Raw genomic sequence first — 19,222 nt, forward strand, 5'->3', positions numbered from 1 at the left:
ATATGGTAAATAAAGTTATCAAGCCATATTAACTGATTATCACGCGGCATCGTTTGTCTGTGCAGAGCACAGGGTCTGTCCACGCTGCCCTTCCGTTTTCGATTGCGCTCATTCCATTCGGTTGTGGTTTCGATTTCGAAAATGTAAATAGGCTCCTACCTCCTATTATTTCGACGAGCCAGTAGAAAAGGGTGTCTCCATCGGGACACCCCATAATTAATGAGTAGGTGGCGTGAAATTGAATTTTAAAGCCCCGGAAGTTATTCCCACATTAAATCACATAATCGGCTGTTTGATTTATTGAACCATTTATTATTGCATTAAAACCCCCACTTTTCGGTGTTCGGATGGGCGCGCGTTTCTGGCACACGGTTTATTTTCATTTCGATGTTTTACGCCCGTGTCACTTGTTGAGTGCGCGTTCTCGGGGACAATCGGTCGTAAAAATTATGTCCCGGGAGGGTATGACACTTGAATCAGTGGCGGCTTGTGGTCACAGCCACCGTTCATTGGCGAGTGGGTTGAAACTTTTATTGTGATATGAAACAATCGAGCATCTGTAATCGACGGATAACGAACCTGCAAATCTCTGGTGTTCCAGTTGTGTATGTATGAGCGATGATGATAAACGCCCCAGCTGAGCTTCATAATTATCTAATTGAGATTTATGTGATTTTAACCAAATTACACATTATGTTCCACATGACACCGCCAAGAGATGAATGGAACCGATGAATATATATTGTCGCGTGTTGTGCATCATGCGACAGAGTTGCTCCATGATAAACGACTGTCTTTAGAACGAATCAGTTCAATATGGGTATGTAAATATATGGTGTTCGGAATCATCTTTCCATCAGGGCAGCACGTATCACTTTTAGAGATGGTAGTTAATATAATGTGTTGACATAGTGAGGTTATGATGGAACATAAATATGTTGGATAATCAATTAAATCTGAAATCACAAAATATTACCCAAATCGAACTCACCTTGTACCGCTCCAGCCCAGCACAGCCAAAATAGTGCCCATTTAGGCGTCATGAACCGCTGAATCCATCGAGGCCGCAATCCGAACCACCCACAGTAGTAATTCTCCGATTGTTGAACACCTTCACCGGCGCTTTTCACCTTTCCAGTCCCATCTTCAACACTGACGTCCAGCTTGTTCGTTGACCAACTTTCGTTACCATCCATACTGTTGCTGCCGGTCTTGGATGTAGACTCTGTCAAGGCCACCGTAGTGACCGTTGTCGTGGTCGGTGTCGTTTCCAGCGACGACCCATCCCGGTCACCGTGTCCCCCAATGATTCCGTTCAAACTTGTTGACGACATGGTACTGCTTTGGATTGTTTACGTGCGATTACGCACAATGATGACGATACGCGATCAATTAGTATGCCAACTGGGCGATACTACACCCCCAAAAACGTGCCTCAGTTCAATCCTAATTTTGGCGCGTCTTCAGACAGACTTCCTTCAGTGCTTCACGCCACCGTCATCGACCATCACCTAACAGTACGGAATGCGAAACTTCATAATTCTGCACTTGCCAGCACACTCCACATAGGTAAACACAATCCACTGCCTCCCAGCTCCAAAGCGTCGAGGTTGTTCGTTAATCCTCCGATAAATGGGCGAGCAGAAGTCAACCGGCCAGTTTATGCAGTCTTCAAAGCTTATAAATCACCTTGCCTGTCGCTGGTGCGTCTCATTTAAATTACCACTTTTCGCAATGAATGTACCTTTACCGTCGAGCATGGAATATTGCAAATCTGTACGCATTCTATTAATTCTTTGCATTATTAAATCGACTGCGGCCAAGTAAGGGGCTATGCATAAACCACGTAGACCATATTTTGGCCATCTCAAAAACCCCCTACCCCCTCATACACTTTCGTTCATACAAAAATTTTGAAATTTGTGTGGAGCGTAGACTTTGGCCAGACCCTCTCCCCAAAAAGTCTACGTGGTTTATGAATGGTCCCTTAAGCGTTTATATGCAATAATCTGGACACAGAAACAATAAAGCAGTAAATCTGCAGAAGATAAGTAAAGTTGGCCAACAAATTGACTGAAATACTTTGATGAATGATAATTGTGAGTAATCAATTTCATACAAATCGGTATGAAATTACTACGGTATCGTAATCCAGGGTAACATTGATCAGAATTCTCGATCTTTCATGAATAATTCTCTTGTTGAAGCAAACGTTACATGTTTTATGTTTTTAAAACAAGTACTGGCCCATCGAGAATGTGTTATGCTACTCGAATATATATTGTGAAACATTAAATCATGTTAAAATAAGCTTTTTGCCTTTCTCGTACACTAAGTGTACTGGAAAGGCTATATGTTCACTTCAAAAACGACTTTTTGATAAATGGCTCGGAGGGTCAAGTCACATATACCAATCAACTCAGCTCGACGAATTGAGGTGATGTCTGTGTGTGTGTATGTGTGTGTGTGTGTATGTGTGTGTGCGTGTATGTGTGTGTACAAATAAACTCACATCACTTTTTGGCAGTAAACCTCAACCGATTTTAATGACCGACAGTTCATTCGACGCGGAGTCTGGTCCCATTGTTTCCTATTGAAAATGGTTCGGATCGGTCCAGCCGTTCCGGAGTTATGGCCATTTACGTGTTCCGGACCAGTACCCCTGGAAGGGGCCATACATAAAAATGTAACAAACACATACATGCGACACATCAAACTGCGGCATTTTGGATAATCTGATGAACAGTCAGCAAGAAAACAGTCTCAGACCATATCTGAACCGGTAGTGTTCCGGAACCGGTTCTGGGAGTCCCACCGGAAGTGGCCAAATGTAAAAGTGAACCAAATCCATGCATGCGACACATCAAATTGCGGCATTTTGGATAACCTGATGAACAATCAGCAAGAAAACAGTCTCAGACCATATCTGAACCGGTAGTGTTCCGGAACCGGTTCCGGGAGTTCCGCCGGAAGTGGCCAAATATAAAAGTGAACCAAATCCATGCATGCGATACATCAAATTGCGGCATTTTGGATAACCTGATGAACAGTCAGCAAGAAAACAGTCTCAGACCATATCTGAACCGGTAGTGTTCCGGAACCGGTTCCGGGAGTCCCGCCGGAAGTGGCCAAATATAAAAGTGAACCAAATCCATGCATGCGACACATCAAATCGCGGCATTTTGGATAACCTGATGAACAGTCAGCAAGAAAACAGTCTCAGACCATATATGAACCGGTAGTGTCCCGGAACCGGTTCCGGGAGTCCTGCAGGAAGTTGCCAAATATAAACGTGAACCAAATCCATGCATGCGATATATCAAAGCGCGATAACCTAATGAAAGGTTGGCATAAAAAAGACTCAGACCATATCTGAACCGGCAGTGTATCGGAACCGGTTCCGGATGTCCCGCTGGAAGTGGTCATTTATAAAAGTGATCCAAACCCATGCATGCGGCACATCAAACTACGGCATTTTCGATAACCTGATGAGCAGTTAGCAAGAAAACAGTCTCAGACCTTATATGAACCGGTAGTGTTTTAGAACCGGTTCCGGGTGTTCCGCCGGAAGTGGCCGTATATAAAAGTTGACAAAACTCTTGCATGCGGCAAATCAAATCACGGCTTTTTCGACAACTTGATGACCGGTTGTTGAGGAAGTAGGCTAAGACCACATTATGGACTGTCACTAGTGCCGAAACTAGTTAACTCCGAACCAAACCCATGACTTTTTTGATAACCTAATAAACTTTAGCAAGCAAATAGGCTCAGACTATTTAAGAGACTATCGGTAGTGTTTCGCAACCGGTTCCGGGCCGAAAGTGACACCAAACCCATGCATGCGATACCTCAAATCACGGCTTTTTAGGTAACATGATGAGCAGTTGCAAGAAAATAGACGCAAGCCCTATCAGTGTGTTACAGAACTGATTACGGGTGTCCCGCAAGAAATGATCAAATGTAAAAGAGAACCAATACATGCGACATATCGATGACTTATTCAGTAACAAGATAAACGGTTAACCAACAAATAATCTCAGACCGTATTTGGAAGAACCGGTAGTGTTCCAGAACTGGTGACAAGACCAGTAACGCGTAGGAAGTGGTAAAATATAGAAAGGAACTAAACCATAGCGGCGTTTTTGATAATCTAATGAACGGTCAACAAGAAAATAGTCTCAGGCCACAGTAGTCCGGAATCGGTTGCGGGTGTGATTTGATAGAAGTGAACCAAAACCATGCATGCGATACATAAAATCGTGGCATTTTCAAAAATTTGCCGAAATGTTAGCAAGAAAATAGCCTCAAATCACATCAATTTCTGGATTTTCAGGTCACGTGATGAACAGTTGACAAAAACATAGTCTAAGACCATATTTGAGACAACCGGAATCAGTTCCAGGTGTCCCGCCGGAAGTAGTCAAACGTAAAATTTAACAAAACCCATGCAAGCTGCACATCAAATAGCGGATTTATAAAGGTTAACAAAATAAATGTCAAAGCGATAAATCAAATTGTGGTTTTTTTGATAGCATGTAAACGTTGGGTAAGATTATAAATGAAGAAATGATCAAAGTCTTCATATATGCGAGAGAACAAAATCGTGACCAAAGCGATCTCTTCAAATCACACCATTTCAGATTCCTGCGATGTAAATGTATAGTAGGATGGATCAACGTTTTATATAAAAATATAATTTAATCGCATCAACACCTTATACAGTTTTCAATCTCCAATCTCCTTATGCTTCTAAAATTACTGCTCACAATTTGGGTGCGGCTGGTTGAGCCCTCACTCTTCTCATTGCGATTGAAATTTGAATGGAAAATCTACGTTTTCTGCATTTTCCTCGTAGGAAGGTCAAATTTTACATGAATCGTGTTACCAATGATATTAAAATATAGCCTAAAGTGTGCTGAAATAAACATTGGCGAAGATCACAAAGTGATCTGTGATTGTGAAATAAAGTTAACCTTCTTCAAGCATGAGCTGACGCTCATCCCGCTGCCGTAGTGGATGGAATGGAGTCACAATGACCCCAATACACGACTAGGGTTAAGGTGGTCAAGCAGTCAACTGAGAGGTCTGATCTTTTTCTGCTCTGTTTTGTTGTTGAACATATTATCGGAATATGTAGCATCAATAAGTTTCGAAAATCGATGATGGCTTTGTTAAAATTTTTGCTAGTGTAAAGTGTTTTCAGGATTCAGGAACATTTTGGCTAACGTCGAAGAAAAGTTTATGAGTACATATTCGACGAGAAAGGCACTATCACCACTAGGTGGATTAATCTGGGTTTTTTTTATCTAATTTTTGATTTTTTGGATATGGGGTAACATTGATCATGTCAGTGATCTATGCTCGTTTTGTTGAAAATACCCTTACTTACTAAATTTAGGGTCTCTGATTTCAAATATGTTGTCCAAATTCTTACAAGTTATGTACTTTTTGAGTTATTTTAAGATTAAAATCCTCTAAACCGCGAATAACGCCTAAAAGTAGACAATTGCTTAAGAAATTGATAGCCTACTTTGGATAAATCGTATATTTTACTGAAAAAGAGCAATTTCATAAAGATTTCGTTTATTAAATCCAACTCTAGGATATCATATTGAAGTTATACAGTGATTTCTAACCTGGCGTACAGGGGTTACTCAAAATAACTGGGACAGGTAAAATTTTCACTTTTCAAAAAATGTTCAACTCGCTGTAACTTTTCGAAAAGTGCATCAAATATTCTCAGTTTTTTACTGTATGTTCATCAACTAGTTTTGTATCAGTAGTCCAATTTTGGAGAAGATCGGACCATTGTCCACGGAGTTATAAAGATTCTAGAAAAAGGTAAAATTATCCGATAGTCAACTTTGAGCTGTTATATCTCCGGATTCAATGAACCGAATGCAATGGAATTTTGACCATTCACGACTTGTATAATGAGCTATGAAAAACCTTTGACTTAACTTAAAATTCTTAACATGGAAGAAAATTATAACGATTAGATTATTTTTCTAATAAAACACCAAATTATCCAAAACTTCAACATCGTTTCAAAATTCAAGATGCAAGTTATAGTTTAATTAATTTCCCTCTAAATGACTTATACATAAATGTGTTTTGAAGGAAAGTTACAACATAGCCGCTAATAAACATGAGAAAGTAATGGGATGCATATTAGAAATTGATGAATTTACTAAAAAATCGTGAAATGATGAAATCGTTATAACTTTTTCTCTTGTTAAAAATTTAAAGTTAAGTTAAACGTTTTTAAGAGTTAATCATATAAGTCATGAATGGTCAAAATTTCATTGCAATCAGTTCATTGAATCCGGAGATATAACAGCTCAAAGTTGGCTATCGAATAATTATACCCTTTTCAAGAATCTTTATATCTTCGTGAAGAATAGCCCGATCTTTTCCAAATTTGAACCACTGATACACAACTAGTTGATGAACTTACAGTAAAAATTTGAGAATATTTGATGCCCTTTTCAAAAAGTTACAGCGAGTTGAACATTTTTTAAAAAGTGAAAATTTTACCTGTCCCAGTTATTTTGAGTATCCCCTGTATCTAGTATTTATACCAAGCATGAATGTTTGACAATGCATCTCATTGCGTTACGAAACACAATTAAGGAAAATTCTATTTATTTAATAGCTTAATAACAGCAGATTACGAAAAACCATTCGTGAACAGAAACTGTTTCAATTAAAAATGTTTGTTTAGACATTTATTAAGGTAGGTCAAGCCGTTCAATGTTACCCCGCTGATCAATGATACCCCGTTTTACGGTACTTCTAACAATAATTCAAAGACATTTTTGTGAAAATAGGAGGTTGGCTCACTTTTTCTTCTATGACTGATTGTTGCGGTTAATGCTCACCTAAATATTCCAATGTTCTGGAAAGCTTGGACTTTCAGCTTTCTAACCGTGAGATCAAATTATCATAAGGTCTTACTTACGAAATGGCCTTTAATCAATTCACAAGGATTAGCATGATTTACATAAGGTCGCTTTATGACGCAGAATCGACTCATAGATTGGATTTTATACGCATTCAGCAACACGATATTCTCAGGCGTCGATAGGGTTGGGCATGAGCTCAGTAATCACGACGTTCATAGATCGATTCCAGTCTGCATAATTTTACGATCATTTTACGAGTTATGGCTAAATTTCATAAGGTATTTTGATTAATTTTTATGGCATCCATACTTTACAGTAATGGCTAAATTTCATAAGGGTTTTGATGAATTTCGGTAGTTTACTTTGCTAAGTGTAGTGTAAATCGCGATTTCTTAATAAAATGCAAAACGGCAGCTAAATCCAAGATGGCTGCCAACAATTTTCAACTTCAAATGAAAGGTGAATACTTTCCTTCACAGAGCAGTGTCTACTCCTAAGACAAAAAAAATCCTGAGTTTTCCAGAGGGGAATTTTATAATATTGCGGATTTTTAGAAAAATTTCCACTCTGCGGTAGCCGCCGAGTTCTACCGCAGCTGTCAAAGTCCTACCGCAAGCTTGAAAATCATCCTCTCATTGAAACTGAAGGCCCAATCAAAGTATGCTTGCAAGGTGAATTGCACTGAAACCAACAACAAGCAATGATCATCGGCGTCGTATCTGAGGCATCGCTAGGGTAGTTCAATGATACCTCAGTGAAAATCAGTAGTTTGACAGCTGCGGTAGCTTTTCGTTCTACTGTAAAACGGAAAGTTTTCTCCAAATTAGCAATATTATAAGCCCAATCAGCCCAAATTTCATAAAATCTTATAAACTTTTTAAAAACTATTGATGATGAATATCCTTAATCCTCAATAATTATGTTTTAAACTTAGCGAAAATTCTTAAGAAATTTTACATAATCGTTGAATCCTTCCACGATTTTCCAAGAGTCTCTCTACCTGGTGTTCATTGATTACGAAAAAGCTTTCGACCGTCTCAATCACGAAAACATGTGGGAAGTCCTCTGGCGCAAGGGTCTCCCTGAGAAAATCATCGGCCTCATTGAAGCACAGTACAGGACATTTTCGTGCAGAGTACTGCACAACGGCGTTTTGTCCGATCCCATCCGGATCGTTGCTGGAGTGAGGCTACTGTTCCTCATCGTAATCGACGAGATCCTCGTAGGTGCGATTGACTGCGAACCAAATCGTGGATTTCTTTGGCAGACTATTACCATGGAGCATCCAAATGACTTTGAACTGGCTGATCACGTTGCTCTCTTAGCTCAATGCCGCTCTGATAAGCAGAGCAAGCTCGATGATCTTGCCAATCGCTCCTCAGCGGCAGGTCTCACCATCAACGTCAACAAGACCAAATCGTTGGATGTAAACACGGTCAACCCTTCCAGCTTTACGGTGGCTGGGCAATCAGTGGAGAATGTTGGAAGTTTCCAATATCTTTGTAGCCAAATGGCGGCCGATGGCGGCACCAAGATCGACATAGGTGCACGGATCAAGAAGGCGAGGGCTGCTTTTGAGAGTTTAAGAAATGTATGGAAAAACAGCCAGATCAGTCGACGCACCAAAATCCGAATTTTTAACTCGTACGTGAAATCTGTGCTGCTATACGCCAGTGAAACCTGATGTGTATCAGTGGAGAACACTCAACGGCTGCAGGGGTTCATCAATAGATGCCTGCGATATATAATTCGTGCATGGTGGCCTCACAATTGGATCTCCAACGTCGATATCATCAAAAGCCGATAGCGACAGAAATTCAGGAGCGAAATTGGAGGTGGGTCAGCCACACTTATTATTATGAATTTTTTTGCATTTTCTCACAGAATTCTTCCTGCTAGTTATTTTTTGAATTTATCAAAGGTTATTTTTCTTCCAGGTTTATCACACTTTTTATGGCTCTCTGGAAGTTTTAACACATTTGCTCTCATAAATAGTTCCTTCCGAGATGTTTTCAATGTTTTTTTTCGGGATCTATGAGAGTTGATCCTGGGATTTTTACCATACTTCTTCCAAGGATTTTACAGGAGGTTTTCCCGATATGCTTCCAGAGTTTCTCACTGGTTTCCATCAGAAGATTCTTCCAAAATTTAACCAAAGTTACTTTTAAAACTTCTATTGGTGGACTATTCAGGACAACTTTCCAACAGTTTCTCTTAATTTTATTCGTGAGTTTTTCGCAAAAGCTCTTCCAGAGAATTTTCCAATATTTTTTTTATTTCCTCGAGGATTTTTTCCCGTAGTTCCTCCCGGGATTTGTCTTTGAGGTTTTCAATGTTCCTCCTTGAATTTCCTTAATAATTCCTTTCGGGATTACTCTAAGAACATTTTTCCTAGATGTTCCATTTTTTTCCCTTTTAATTTCCTCTTTGTGAAGTTGTCAAGTTTTCACCTGAATTCCTTCCGACATTTTTCCGGGAATTTCTTACAAGGAGAGTAGTAAGCTAAAGGCATTACTCATTAAGAACCCAGACAAACAAAATCACATTTCTTTCTGGGATGAAACAACATAAAATGTGAAGATAATTAATTGCATTTTCATGAAAAAAAAGAACCTGAAATAAATATTATTTTCAAACATTTTCTCACTTTTTTCGTGTTAACCTCCTTAAAACGGTAAAATATTTTAGCTTACTTACCTTACCGGTCAGGCTAAGGCCGGGGTGGCCTCTGCTGTACATAGTAGCCGCCTCCATTCCACTCGGTCCATGGCTGTTTGTCTCCAGTTCCGCACTCTGCGTAGGGTCCGCAGATCGTCCTCCACTTGGTCGACCCACCTAGCTCGCTGCGCTCCACGTCTTCTTGTACCGGTCGGATGGCTCTCGAGAACCATTTTAGTCGGGTTGCTATCCGACATCCTGATGACGTGACCCGCCCACCGTAGCCTCCCGATTTTCGCGGTATGGACGATGGTTGGTTCTCCCAGCAGCTGATGCAGTTCGTGGTTCATTCGCCTTCTCCACGTCCCGTCTTCCATCTGCACTCCGCCGTAGATGGTACGCAACACCTTCCGTTCGAAAACTCCAAGGGCGCGTTGGTCCTCTGCACGTAAGGTCCATGTTTCGTGCCCATAGAGGACGACCGGTCTAATCAACGTTTTGTAGATGGTTAACTTCGTGTTACGGCGAACTTTATTCGATCGTAGAGTTCTGCGGAGTCCAAAGTAGGCACGATTTCCTGCCACAATGCGCCTCTGAATTTCTCTGCTGGTGTCGTTGTCGTCGGTCACCAGTGAGCCCAAGTACACGAATTCTTCAACCGCCTCGATTTCATCACCGTCGATATGAATTCGGGGTGGCGGGCGCGGTGATTCCTCCCTGGAGCCCTTTGCCATCATGTACTTTGTCTTCGACACATTAATGACTAATCCGATTCGCCTGGCTTCACTCTTTAGTCGGATGTACGTTTCCGCCATCGTCTCAAATTTACGAGCAATAATATCAATATCATCGGCGAAACCAAGCAGCTGAACGGACTTCGTAAAAATCGTCCCACTCGTGTTTATCCCCGCTCTTCTTATTACACCCTCCAAAGCAATGTTGAACAGCAAGCACGAAAGACCATCACCTTGCCGTAACCCTCTGCGAGATTCGAAGGGACTCGAGAGTGTCCCTGATACTCGAACTACGCACATCACTCGATCCATCGTCGCCTTGATCAACCGTATCAGTTTATCCGGGAATCCGTATTCGTGCATCATATTTTAGCATCAACCCCTAATGATTAAGATCCAGAAGAAAAATTGCCAAAAAAAATCTAATTGCAAAATTAGGGGCTAATCTGACTGTTTTTCCATTGACAAAACACAACCCACTGGACATCTCCGGTTGTCGTGCCAGCTCACTAAAACAGGTTGAACCTCTACAGATCCTTTGAGTGCAGATTTTAAAAACAGCACACTTGAGGCTGCCATCCTTGTATAAATTTGTACACATCATCCTTCTGTAAAAAAAAAACTATAGCAAGAGTTTAAGCTTTAATCTTCCAGGGACACCGCCTTATACCATGGTTTACAACATCTCTGCACATCACACATAATGGTTTTGGAGATATTTCCATTTTTCGCGCATTTATTTGTATGTGCAATATTTTTTTTCCTTCTCTTGCCTTCAAACTGAACTAACTTTTCACTCGATGCAAGAAAATATTCCAGAGGCAACTTCTGTAGAAATCTAGAGAGAAACTCTGGAAGAAATTTTAGGATTTTTTTTTTAATCCTTGGAGGAGCTTCAGTGGAAATTCCAGCAATAACTTCTGTAGCAACTCTGGGATAAATCCTGGGAAGATCTGCTAGAGAAATCTTCTCGAGTAAGACTCTACGATAATTTTCGCGACAGCATCCGTGATATTTCCTTGATATATTTTTAAGGAAATATCTGGATAAACTATTATAAAAATCCCCCGAAAATGTTTTAGGACAAGACGCAGGACGAACTGTAGGAAAACGCACGACGAACTCTGGGTCCAAGACCGGGAATTCAGTAGAATCTTCGTCGACATTAAAGTATCCTGAAACATTCTCAAAAAAGACAAAAATCATTTTCAGTCACGAAGAAGAATCCCGGAAAGAATTGTTTTAATCTTAGAAAAATGTTGGTGGAATTCAGGGAGAATCTCCAGATAGAATTTGAAAAAGAATACATAAAAAAAAGATGTGAAAAATACGGAAGGAATCCTGTAAAAATCCTGGGACAAATTCCAACAAATATTTCTAAAGAAGTTCCGGAGACAAATCCTGCCGGATTTTATGAAAAAATCCTTGTAGATACATTTTTAGATGGATAACACTACATATTGTAAAACTCAACAATACAATGTAGTAAACTCAGTGGGTTCCACTTCTGAATATATCTACAAATAGTAAAGTTCGTTCGTTTATTCATACGAGCCATTGTATTATTTTGTTCCCTGAGTATGCCAGGTTTTTCTGTGTTGAATAAAATTCCCAGAGAATTCCTGGTTTTTCGGGGTTTTCCAAGAAATTGGTAGGAATCATTACCCGGAAATCTTCCTCGTATTCTATTCATAACTATTTCACACTGAGATGCAGGCGATGTCGAATTAGGGTCGTCATGTCCGGAAGCAGAAAATAAGCAAGAAGTAAAATTATTAGCAAACATATTCTGCAAGTGTGTGCAATTAACCAGTAATATTTTAAAGCATATCCTGTAGAAGTTTTGAAAGGAACGTAAAGAAACTATTCTTTCTCTTGAAAGAATTAGCCTTTTTTCTTGTGATTTGTACAAATTATAGGGTATTTTTACCGATAGTGGAAATTTCAATGCACTGTTACTGGGTTCATTTGTGAAACATATGACTATTTTGTCGACAGTGTAGCAGTCAAATTCTCCATTCAAGCAGAACGAAATAAAAATAAATATAAATTACTTGAAACTTGTGGCAATGCATGTCAAAGTAATGGCTATCAATGTACTGCGCGCAAAATAGTTATAACATCAATTATCCAATATGGATAGCATATCTACACCCGATTGTTTCTTTTGCAAAAACGTACAGAAGAGTTTTTGATTAAAAATTCAAAAAATTGCGTAAAAAGTAACACAGTTAATTATCATCAAGCAAAAATAAAAGTTTTTCTGTGATAAAAGTTTGACAAAAAATGTATAGATTTTTTTACTAGGACGTGCAAAAAAATCCATTCAAACCAAGAAACGGGTGTACTGCGTTTCGACCAAAAATCGAATGTTTTTCTAGTAAAAAAAAAGTTAATTTTTTTTATCAAATGTGCAATGTGGTATGAAATTTGATTTTTAATTGTTTTAAAATGCAGCCGCTGTCTTGTGAAGATATTAACAAATATGAAAAGTACGTCAAAAACCTTATGAAAAAAATCGGTGACAATAGTGAACTCCCTTAGATTTAACCAATAGTGGTCTCCCAGGCTTGTTTACAATAACATATTTGTTCCAAAAGTGTAAATATCGCTTTACAGCGTATATAACTCCACAGCTTAAAACTACTGTCGAAAACATGAGCCATCGTCTCCCGATGAAAGTTCACCGGCGGAAACAGATTTTAGCAGGTAAAACTTGAAAGGGGCCCACTATTAACTAAATTTCTCTAGTTAGGGGTATTTTTCACTTTTTGCATTTCATTCCCTCTTTTGATAATACAGTCGGGAATCGTCTATAACATATTTTAACAGATAAACACATTGTTCGAATTAAATCATTACCACAAAAACATATTTGTCCAATGCCAAAAAGAATGAGTTTCAACCTACCGCGAATTACACAGGTGGTGGTTATAACTGTGTAAACGTAAAACTCAAACAAAAAACGATGCAATCACTACGTGTGGACTATCGGTGTGCACAAAAAGAAAAAATGAGGGGGTTAGAGGCAGAGGTCTGTAAGTGACCAAAAATTCAAAATTGAGATACATATCCTACGTGACTCTACGAGATCAACTTTGTTTGTTGCCAAAGACCCGTAATTTTGGAAATGTTTTAACATGTTTCCACACTGAACGAAAAAATGACGCTTAACCATGGAGGAGATTTGTTTGGAGGCAAAAGGGTGTAAGTGCAATATTAGGGAGATTCACTTAACAGCGTTAACTGACTACACTGATTAAACGTCGCGATCACCAAGACAATCATTGATTATTTCATTCTCAAAATCATGAAACATTTCAAATAAGCAGAAAATCATGGCTTACGCAGTAATTTAATCTGTTTAGTGAGTACCCCTATTATATTTATAAAAAATATCAAAAATCAACATATCAAGCTTTATTATGAGTCAATGTGTGCATCTATAATCCTTTTGTATATGTTTTGCATCATTCCTCATGTTATGGGCCCACGACGCACGTGCCGAATGTTCTTGAAAATGTAAAATTTGCAATTTATCTGTAGATAGTTTTTGACCTCTCAATTTAGTTTCTTCTAATTATTTAATCATCCAAGTTATTGTTGGTAGTGACGGTTTAATTTTTTTTAATGTAGTTGAATTATGGCGCACATTTTCTTGGATGTAAGAACACTTTATTACTAGTTAAGAATGGACGAAGTTTTCTTTTCCTAGAAGAAATTGAGCATCGGAATTTGCCAACTGATGCCTCATACTTTTTTTTTACTTTTATACACAAAAATGACAATCACAAATTTTTCGTTGAAAATAATCAATACAACATAGATTAATATAGTTCGCATAAGTATCTTATTATTTAGTTTTTCTTTATATTTTTTTTACTAATGGTAACCAAATATCAAAGTGATACAAACAGGAGAAATGGCAAATGGACCAAGTAATCAATAAAAAAAATATGTACATTGCATGTACACAGTATATCTTAAAAAGAAAATGTGCATGTGGAGCGGATCAGGTGTGATGGTTAAAGCACATGACTAGCACACGCTATGTCCAAAGAGAAGTATTATGAAAAGTAAATGTACCTCAAAGTTTATTCACTAGAATTGTATTTTTGGACCTCTAGATTCAGAATATGTGCGATTTAAAATAATCCATCTTGGGTTTTTTCCCCATACATTTTTATATGGGATGAAATTAACCTTAAAATTACTTTTTTCGCGATTTGTATGGAAAAATAGAAAAAAAATTTAAAAAATCGAAAAAAATCCAAAAACCCAAGATGAATTATTTTAAGGCGCACAGATTCTGAAACTAGAGGTCCAAACCTACGATCCTATGAAATAACATTTGAGGTACATTCGATTCTCATAATACTTCCCTTTGGACATAGCGTGTAGCACGCCGAAGACCAGTGATCGAATCCCGCTCCCAAAAAAAAAAACACGCATAATGTGAGTTCTCCTTCAGAGTGAGTAGGTGAGTAAAGCGTGGGTCACGAGGTAAACTAGCCTAGGGCTAAAATCTCGTTAATACAGAAAAAAAGAAAAAATGCGTGATTACGTCCGACCGGGGTAATGTCTTTAACGTTCTCTAATATTTTGGTATGATGAATAAGTGGGCTAAAAATCGCCAAATTCGTTCAAGTCTTGAAATAACGAACCCTCAGAACGAATAAGTAAAAAAAAAATTCGAATGTATTTTGAAAATGAATGAACGGCTTAATGGCCCATAGGGTAGAAGCTTCAGTTTTGGCCAGCCCGGAGTTTTGGTCATAGTGCGGTATTCAGCCTGTTACGATCTAAATCGGCATAAATTTATTTTTTACTAGTAGATTCAAATATAATATGATGATTACAGCTGTGAAAACCATACATTTTGTTTAAAAAATGGAAGAAAAAAATATGTTTTCTTAAAAAATCAGCTCCCATATATCTATTTTGGCCATGGTGCTTCTAATTTGGCCACTCCCATAAGAAATACACGCGATTGGCCAAAATAGAAACCAAAGCTGAGAATATGGCCAAAACTGCGGCAATGCTTCTATTTTGGCCAGCGCCACTTTTAATACGAAAATCATGTATTAGCTTGATTTCTGCATTTTTCTAATAAAGTGTAGATTGAAACCTTTCATTTAACACATTGGTAGTTTTCATTGGATTATTGGTTATTTTTATAAAAATGATTTTCCTTATACTGACCAAACCCGGTGCCCGCACCCTACTTGATTTTTGATTTAAGATGAAGATCACCAGCGATAACTTTGCGAACAACGCATTACGCCTCACATTTTCTCGAGTGGAAATCTGGTGACCAGTCAATTGTATTAGCCTGCAAAGGATACTCGGTGTTCACTATTAGTAAACAAGGAGCAAGAAACAGTTTCAAATCAACTTGTTTGATAGTTTCCCAGATTTGTGGTCAAGAAATTCGAGTAGAACGAAAGATGGCCAGTGTGGCGGCCATTTTGATACTCCAACAAGTGAAATTTAAAAACATGTGACAGTAGCGCACATTTTCTTTAATTTACATGTTTATTTAATAAAATATATTTATCAATTTACATTACAAACTTTTTGCATAATAGTGTTTGAGTCTACATATAGAGTTGCAACCCTATGGAGGACTTGTTTGGAGGCAAACGGGTGTAAGTCAGTAGTTTAGTGGAAAAGGGGTGTAAGTGCCATTGACCAAAAAAATCCAATTTTCATATTCGAAGAAAAACAACGTATATAACGTCTGTGTTCATCTCCAGTGGTGGCTATACACTCCCGTTCAAAAGTTTGGGGTCACCCCCTCAAAAACATGTCATTTGTTTAGGCCCATATCTCCGCCAATTTGCGTCCGATTTCAAAACCCTAGGTTTCATTCAAAAGATAATAAGTCAAAGAAACTTTGAACATAATTTAAAAGAAACTTTTTCAAAATATTTTGTATGTAAACTTAATCCAAAGTTGCCAAATTTTATAAAAAATGAATATAAACTTACGGCAGTGTCGCTGGAAATTGGGTCGACCAAATTTTAAGATGAGAGCGGTAACATGACCCATTTTCTATTAGCTTTCAACTGCTTTTTACAGAACTTAGCTAAAAAATCTAGTTAAAAAGTTATGAAGTAAATTAACTCTTCATGTCATCGACCAAAAGTTTGGGGTCACTTTCGTCAAACATGGAAAAGTGATTTGGTAATATCTTCGTCATCTATACTGCCGTGAATCGCAAGTCAGTCCCATCTGCATTTTGGGCAAAAATGAGTTAATGGCCGTTTTCGATCTTTGTTCGGATGATCTTTCAGTTGCGTGAATAAAAATATATAGTTTGATCAGTAAAATTGAAAAACAAGACCAAGTCATTTTGTCCCATAATGAAATGTAATCGCAAGTCAGTCCCATTACGAACTAGTGTATCCTCCAATACAAAACCTAATACTGTTTTGGCCAGTTTTATATTTTTCACTGTTACGTTTTCACGTTTGCAGCAATGTGTGAAAGTTTCAAGATGATCACAGAAGTTTTCAATTCATGGCGATTTTTTGAAGTATTACATAGAAATCGAATTTGAAAACTTCAGAGTCCATTTTCTCAATGCCTACTTTTTGCATATGGGACTGACTTGCGATTCACGGCAGTATAGTTCCATTTTAATTCTTTTTGGCTCATTTCAAAGATAATGTTTTTAACTTAACGTATTTAACGATTTTTGTATATAAAAATGTTATGTAAAGTTAACACATTTCACCACACTTCAAAAAATGAGGCAACTTTACGTTAAGTTTTAGTACCGTCGTGCGGGGCTTCTTTATACACTTTTTAATGGTTTTTCAACTTTATGACATTATAACTCCCAGAGTAGTGAATGTATTTCCACAATTTTTACACATATTAATTGTGAGTATGTATGTAGGATGCATGCAAAATTTTAACTTAATCCATCAATAAACAAAAAAGTTGCCCATACACCAATCGGAGACATCTCATATAGAACCAAAGGGGGGCTACTTTGGACATTTATAATTAAAACAAAGCTGCAGTTAAAATTTCGGGTTTATTTAAAATACTACTTTGTACCAGTACTGTTGTATACTATATCATACATGATTTCAATAAATATATGCGTTTTAGGTGGTTCTGTGCTACCTTTGGTATTATGAGCAGCGCGATATTTTAATATAGACTTGAAGGCTGTCTGGGGGCCATCAATCCTTTATTTAGGTAAAACGGTCATTTATAATGTGTATCGATATAAATATTCGATTGTATATGCTACGTCGATACTTTTTGCACGAATTGAGCAACCCTCTGAAATTTATGAACTGTAGAAACAATGCTTACAGAGCAAATGTTCTGATACGTTATGTATATTTTTATGATTCATTCGATGTTTTTTCGCCTCCTGACAAGCAATAAAGGGTTTGTTTGAAAAACAATTTCAACCAAATGAAGGGGAAAATATTGGGTCATAATAGTCCCAAAGACATCAAACAGATTTGAACCATATTTCAAATTCAAAAAATCCATATTCAAAAGTGTCCAAAGTAGCCCCGTGTTTCAAAAGTAGCCCCGCACGACGGTATGTAAATTTCAACAAATATGTGTGGTTCAATGTCTATGATGCAGTAAGTATCATTCATTTTGTTTCAAATAAGCCAAGAAGAATTAAAATTGAATGAAAGACGACAAAGATATCAACAAATCACTTTTCCATGTTTTACGATAGTGACCCCAAACTTTTGGCCGATACATCATGTTGAGGGGTGACCCCAAACTTTTGGTCGATGACATGAAGAGTTAATTTACTTCATAACTTTTTTTCTAGATTTTTTAGCTAAGTTCTGTAAAAAGCAGTTGAAAGCTAATAGAAAATAGGTCATATTACCGCTCTCATCTTAAAATTTGGTCGACCCAATTTCCAGCGACACTGCCGTAAGTTTATATTCATTTTTTATAAAATTTGGCAACTTTGGATTAAGTTTACATACAAAATATTTTGAAAAAGTTTCTTTTAAATCATGTTCAAAGTTTCTTTGACTTATTATCTTTTGAATGAAACCTAGGGTTTTGAAATCGGACGCAAATTGGCGGAGATATGGGCCTAAACAAATGACATGTTTTTGAGGGGGTGACCCCAAACTTTTGAACGAGAGTGTACTTAATAGTAGCATATTTGAGGCGATTCAGAACTTTTTCGATTGTTGTTGATTTTTTTATAAGATATCAAAGTTTACGTCCATTATCTCAAAATCAGGTTTTGGTCACTTACACCCCTTTGCTTCTGACCCCCTCAAATTTAGTCCACTCTAAACTAAAGCTGATTTAAAATTAGTGTAAGTCTAGCATACACAATGAGCGATATGAGAGTTGATCGAGTGTGTGTAGAACGGACACATTTTTGTCCACAATGATCCTTGCGATAAGGGACGACTGACCTTCGGGTTAAAGTTCATCGTTAACATCAATACCAATGCCACATCGATCCAAATCTTAATATTGTGGATTTACCAGCTACTTGTATTCCACCGGGCACTTAAGTAGCCGTTTTCATATTAAATTCAATTTTATTGTCAAAACATGAATGTCATTAAGTAGCTAGTGGCAACGAGGACTCGCGCATTAATTAAACATGGCTAAGCTCATTTTTAAGTCCCTCTTTTTATAAAACGGCTACATAAGTAAACGGGGGATTAGAAGTAGCCGGTAAATCCACAATAAGTATTAATCAATTTCAAATATTAAAAAAAAAACAACAACGCGGATCACCTTGTATGCCCAAGTAATAAATACACCTCCTATGTTGATCCTTGAATTAGAAATCTAATGCGTACAGATCACAAATGTCCCATGCCACGCGTCGACCCTCACCTGTCATACCAGTTGGCAGTCAGTGTAGTTCAATGCTGTAAAGTTTACGTAAAATTATGCAAAGTA

The 19,222-nt window shown here is 37.8% G+C and overlaps 1 protein-coding gene across 3 annotated transcripts in view; it reads right to left on the bottom strand.

The window, feature by feature from the left end:
* LOC115255819 (solute carrier organic anion transporter family member 4A1) overlaps positions 1-19,222 on the bottom strand; it is a 129,869-nt gene extending 110,647 nt beyond the window's left edge. Inside the window, exons 1-2 of one of the 3 annotated variants that reach the window (XM_062850161.1) lie at positions 19,157-19,222; positions 992-1,700 (exon numbers count right to left, since the gene is read on the bottom strand). In XM_062850161.1, the coding sequence (XP_062706145.1) occupies positions 992-1,334 (343 nt within the window). In that variant the 5' untranslated portion in view covers positions 1,335-1,700; positions 19,157-19,222. Of the gene's footprint in view, positions 1-991; positions 1,775-19,156 lie in introns of those variants that run through there. The other 2 variants (XM_062850160.1, XM_062850159.1) reach the window with 2 other exon arrangements.

Source organism: Aedes albopictus, chromosome 2 (assembly GCF_035046485.1).
Source record: "Aedes albopictus strain Foshan chromosome 2, AalbF5, whole genome shotgun sequence".
Taxonomy (NCBI): domain Eukaryota; kingdom Metazoa; phylum Arthropoda; class Insecta; order Diptera; family Culicidae; genus Aedes; species Aedes albopictus.